Below are 6,000 nucleotides of genomic sequence, written 5' to 3'. Positions count from 1 at the left end.
TAAAGTACTTTTTGTCTGAACACATCAAAAGAAACGTATCCAAAGTTTCATTGAAATCCACAGACCTAGACTTTCCATCAGCTCTTATTAATGATACTTTTTGTAATATATTCCTAATTATCAAATCAGTAGGATTGAAAACCTTGTTTCCATATATGGAATACATGAGTTATTTTTTATTAACATTACACTGATTTGAATGTAAGGAAATGTATATAGATTAAAAAAAACAAACGTGGTCAGAAGCATAGAAATCAGAGCCTGCACCTTTCTGGATTTATGGGTCCAGAACTGGACGTTTTAATAAACGCAAACAAAATGATAAGAACTTTATTCAGCATCACATTATACAGTGATTATGTTACAATGCACTTGAGTTATACATTCCAGGAAATAAATAACCTGTGCGTTTCCACAGGGGAGTAATGGAGCCACAGTTCATCGCTGGTCCCTGCTGAACTGTACACAAGCTAAACAAAGTGTGTGGCTGAGATTTAAATACTGCATCTGTAAAAATAACACGCCATGAGAGAAACGATCCCACAGTGCTACCGTTTGTTTTTATTCGCCGACACAAACATCCCCGGAGTATGAGTCACTTTACATCCGTCGTTAAAATCGACACGATCCTCAGACACGATCAGACGAAGCCCCGGTGGCGTCAAAACAGGATGAGATTTCTCATACAAGCACAGGTGTAGAAAAATCGGAGCACTTTAATACATATCATACATTTTACATTATTTGGTGGCAGCACTGACACGACAAGACTCGCCGATATAAAGATATAAAGTGCTGAATGCTTCGTGGTCTGAGCAGCTTCTGTTCCACTAACATTGGTACATCTGATGTTTTCCGACATCAGCTTTTCTGCTCAATAAAGAAGCAGTAAATGAAACCACATGAAGCTGCCTGCCTCTTTGTGTTCGTGAGTTCAGAGGCTCGTTTGGAAACACGCTGGTAGGAGAGACGCTGATGTTTGATGCGCTGAGTGTTCGGCAACGCGACGCAGCTTTTAGAGCCTCCGACTTTCTCACAACACAAACGTTAGTTAACGGTCAGAGGTTTGTCATGAGCAGATCAGCTCCATTAAACTAACTTATTTTATTGTTATCGGTGAAAATTTTAAATGAACAGTTTAAAAAGCAACAAAAAGGAGGTAAAATGATTTTCAGTATGATGACTAAGAAACCAAACCTCCCATCAGGCCCATGGTGGAGCATCAATACAGCGATTGATAGTGATGTTGCTTCATGTCCTCCTCGCTTTAAGTCGATCGGTGGACACAACATCCAGCCTCACAATGATTATGATACGCGCACTGCTGGTTTTTAGCCTTATTAAACGAAGCACCGTCAAACTCTTAACGATATTAGACAAACGTCCGGATGAAGGAGGTCAAAGCTTTCTGCAGTGCTGTTACACATTCGCTCCATGTTTATTGTAAAGCGCATTCAGCACGGTGTTAAAACACAGAAGAATAAATATCCCATTTGAGAATTGGGTGTCGGCCAATCCAAACCTGGACGCACTTCTGAGGCCCCGTTTACACGACAATGAATACGAGTGTATCTGCAAAACTTTCTTCACTTTGGGAGGTCCGTTTACACGCCACCAGCGTGCGGATGCACTGTATCCGCAAAGTATTTATCCCGGCTCCCATGGTGGAAAGACTGTTTCACAGACCCTATTCCCTCCTGCAGAGATGTGTAAACGGGGCCTGAGGTATTAACATTAACATCTAAAATCAGGTAAACCTTTAAGATTTCGACATCTTTAGCGTCGACAGCTAGAAGTTCTTATCATTAACAGCAGACAAGCTGACGAAACTTTCCTAATATAGGCCGATATGGCTGAGGGCATTATTGGCAAAATGCCCGGCTGGTTTTTAGCTTTTGTCGCGCTCAGGTTTAAATACGACACACCTTCAAGGTTTCAGTATCACGTCTGCAAGATTATCGTAGCATCGTGAGCAGACAAATCTCTCAGGCATATGTATCGAACTCCAGCCCTGCATGCTTTGCAGGTCTCCCTGCTGCAACCCAGCTGATTGCGGTGAGCAGCTGGTCTGTTGAACTCAGTGATGAACCATCATGAGAATCAGGTGTGTTAAAGAAGGGAGACATGGAAAACGTGCAGGGCTGCGGGCCTCCAGGACCTGAGTTTGACACCCCTGCACTAAGGTATCAGCATTATTAGCATCGACAGCTATCAGGTTTGAGCATTATGAGCAGACGAATCGAAGAAATGCCTCAAAAGTTTTAGCATAGTTTACGGTGACACCCCAAGAGATGAAACATTAAAAAAAAAAAAAAGTCAGTACTATTTGCAGAAAGATGTGCCTTAACAGCCTAATCTTATTCTCTATACATGCTTTAGGCCATTGATTTGAGCAGTAAAAACTCAAAGTGATACTACAGCCTCACTAAACAGGACGACGGCATACGAGGAGTTCTACGCTCAAACTGAGCTACTGATAGAAGCATGACTCTGCCAAACACACCAGCGTTTAAAAGCTGGGCGGAACTGCTCTGTTGCGTAATGTTGCATCAAACACAGATGTGAGCTTGATGCCTCCCGGGTGTTGGACAGTCGTCAGGCTGAGGAACACGCACCATGTTTCAGTGTGTGTTTCAGTGAGCGTCTCGCTGGCCTCCACCTCTTCTTTGCATACAAAGCGCAGCCGGGAGCAACACTGCAGCGGCACATCCAATCAATCGCACTAAAAATAGGAGCCGAGAATGTCGTCGTCCGGCGTCCGAGGCTCCATACGGGACGAGTGAGTTGAAGGACGATCGAAATAGACAAAGAATAAACAAAGCGGCATCTGGAGCTCACAGTTCGCCACATCTTGAACTGGATCCAGTCAAACCACTGCCAAAGGTTACGCTCCCGTTAAGAAGACCTCGTCATATGAGACAAGACGAGCTGTCCTATTAAAAGTTTGTCAGGTTTTTGAGTCTATAGTTCATAACGTTACATCTATAGCAACTAACATCCGTATGAACATGCATCTATGCTCATAAAAATGCCAGTCTTTGCAGTATTTGCTGTTCTTTCAGAGGTTGCAAAACATGCTCTGTGGTTTAAGATCATCTAATGAAGTGGCGAACTGTTTCATTGTTGAATTCAAAAGAGAAATGAGCACAAAGTCAAAGAATTTTTTTGCGGAACCAAAAAAACTGCTGCTGATGATTGTGTTTCATAATAAATACAATGTGACATTTCCACTCGAATCAAATATGGTTGCAAGCATTTTGCAGAATAAGACTGCAGGGTGCGATTATGGGAGTTTTGTTAGTTTCAATCTCAGTTTAATGTGAAGGATTACTCTTCAGAACTTAGATTCATTGTTACTGAGGTGAAAAGAAGCTGCAGGAGGGAGTCCAGGTCAGAGAAAGGTTCAACTGGATGAGCTTTAAATGGATTGTTTTTAAAGTATAGGTGAAGCTTAAATGTTCTTAACTTAAAGATGCCGAGTATAAAACCAATCGATTTCTTCGTCTTTATGTTTTATATCAAGCAACTTTGTGTTTAAATATGGAAGTTCTTTCTCTGGTTTCTTTGATCGTTTGAGAGTTTTGCTCTTATTGCTAATAATCCGATCCAGTTAATTGTCAGACTTCATTCCTTCAATATAATATAAAATAACACGCCAAATCATCGTTGACTTAAAATGAGGCAGCGTAGGAAAAAATGTACCTAATGGTGAAGTCTAAAGTGTTCCTAATAAAGTGGCCCATTAATACGTGTGGAGCTCAGAAATGAGTAAAAACTCGATCCAGCTGAACGACACAAACCGTTTAAAGAGTGGAACATCGAGCCTGGAAGATTTGAGTTAACGGTCGGGATTTGAGGGTGGGATTATGGAGCTTTTGCTGGGCTGGCTTTGATCCGAGATTCATGGATTCCTGCAGCGGGATTAAAAATCTCTCAGCCCTCACAGTTGTTATTACAAAACGGATGCAAACTTTGAAGAGAAGAAAGTGAAAGTCTTTTTTATCTTTGTTAATGTAATTTAAATAAAAGAATAGACTAATCTGCGTGACGAGTGATGGACGTCTGTTTACTGTTGTGCTGAAGCTTGTGTATTAATCTAAAACGAATCTTTCTGATCATATTGAGTCTTTGCTTATCAAAGGATTGTGTGATGTCTATTTTTTTCACTAAAATCAAATATACCCTGTGGGATTTTGCAGAATCCACTCAGGATTATGGAAGTTTTGCTGTCGCGTCTTTAATCTGGGACTCTGCTGTGGGATTGCTGGTTCCTCAGTTATTCACTTTGTGGCTACCAGATCTGAAGCATGCTGCCGATATGTGTATTCTTCTTCATGTTCTTGATGACGTCAAAGATAATCAACACTCTGTTGGAAAAAAGTTGAACTTAAAAAAACAAAACAGACATAAAGTTTAAAGCAGCTCCCCGTTGATGAAGCAGCAGAAACAGTACTGAAGTCTGAACAGACAATCACCTGCTGGATGAGTGTGTTTGTTAATTAATAGAAACCAAACACCATTTTCAGTTTCCATGATGGGATTAAGGAGGTTTTGCTCCGTCAGATTCTCGGCTCTCACTGCACACCACCCCTCCTCCTCCCCCGGCCCCCGTCAGGTGAACACTGGCAGTCTGTGGGTGACGTTCCCCCGTCAGCCCGGCCCGGCCGTACAGAGCTGCGATTCTGCGGCACAACGGCTACCTTCTTTTCCTCATCCTGGTCTCCAAGCGGCCCAGCTCCTCGTAGGACTGGTAGAAGAGCTCCAGCTCGCGGCAGCCCCAGCCCCTCCAGACACACAGGCACCACTCCATGTTTTCCTTACGGAAGCCGCACACAACCGTGTCCTTTGCCACCAACGCCGCCTCCTCCAGGAGCCTGAGACAGCGGGGGAGGGATGGGGGATGGGATGGGTAAGAGAGGATGGGAGAAGAAATCGATCAGAGCAGGGAAGCAGCTCCAGTTGGAGGAACATCTCTGAGCGCTGTAATTAACTCTTCCGAGAAGCGGGTGGGCAGTTCCAGGAAGTCGGAGGCCTGCGAGGACAGTGAGCGCACTGTAAGCGAGGACGTGCCCGCCGCCTCCTCAAAGTAGAAGAAGAAGAAGAAGAAGAAGAAGAAGAAGAAGAAGAAGAAGAAAAAACTGATCTCCCTTTCAACTGGTGCTAATTTATGAGGGCTGAGCTCCAAAAGCATTCTGGGAGGAAGGAGAGCTTCTGGTGACCCGGCATCTTGAGCTCCACCACCCATGTATCATGCAGGCAACCCCGAATTATCCGCTTCCCTCTCCGTTTCATCTCCGCCAGGCGTGTCATTACACTCCTGTCGGTTCATGTCGGCTGATCTGCAGCTTCACGACAGCAGGAGCAGGTGAGGCCACACCAAAGCCCCCAAAGCATCAGAAACCCCTAAAGCTGCCGGAGACCCAGGAACCCCAGAAACCCCTGAGCTCCCAGCAGCCCCTGAAGTCCCCCCCCCCCCCCACACACACACACACACACACACACAGAGCTCACGGCCACACAGAAGTGACGAGTGAAGCCGTCTTGTCACAGGAGCCCCCTGGGGGCCCGCCAGCCCCCCTCCTGACCCCGGCCCTGACCTTACCTCCCCCCCCGTGTGCCGCCTGTGTTACAGGTGCAGCGGGGTAATCAGGACCCGGCTCAGGGTGACCCTTTTATTGCCTGCCGCTAAAAGGCCGGGAGAAGGAACCAGCTGTGGGATTCTTTACAGGAATAATTACAGACGAGGACACGATGAGGGATTTCTGCTTCAGTAAATTAATGCATGACTCCCAGGGTTTTCTTTCCACACGGCTGAACCAGTTCAAGAGGGAAGAAAACGAGCTCCGCGCAGGTGGAGGGAAACTCACTCTCTATCTCTGGAAATAAAAGGATTTCATTGAAGTCCAGCACAATCACTTCACTTCAGTCACCAACGATCAACAATCCAGCATGCTTGGATAGATTTTCAATCTTATTATGAGAGAAAAAAAATATTTGGAA

At 44.7% G+C, this 6,000-nt stretch overlaps 1 protein-coding gene across 1 annotated transcript in view; it reads right to left on the bottom strand.

Moving 5' to 3' along the window:
• Positions 1–268: 268 nt before the first annotated feature.
• lrrk1 (leucine-rich repeat kinase 1) overlaps positions 269–6,000 on the bottom strand; it is a 76,850-nt gene continuing 71,118 nt past the window's right edge. The window contains exon 38 of the mRNA XM_080497049.1: positions 269–4,874. Coding sequence (XP_080353175.1) covers positions 4,697–4,874 — 178 coding nt within the window. The 3' untranslated portion in view covers positions 269–4,696. The remainder of the gene's footprint in view (positions 4,875–6,000) is intronic.

The sequence above is a fragment of the Blennius ocellaris genome, assembly GCF_963422515.1.
Source record: "Blennius ocellaris genome assembly, chromosome: 1".
In the NCBI taxonomy this organism is placed as follows: domain Eukaryota; kingdom Metazoa; phylum Chordata; class Actinopteri; order Blenniiformes; family Blenniidae; genus Blennius; species Blennius ocellaris.
This window is presented reverse-complemented; position numbering and strand designations above follow the sequence as displayed.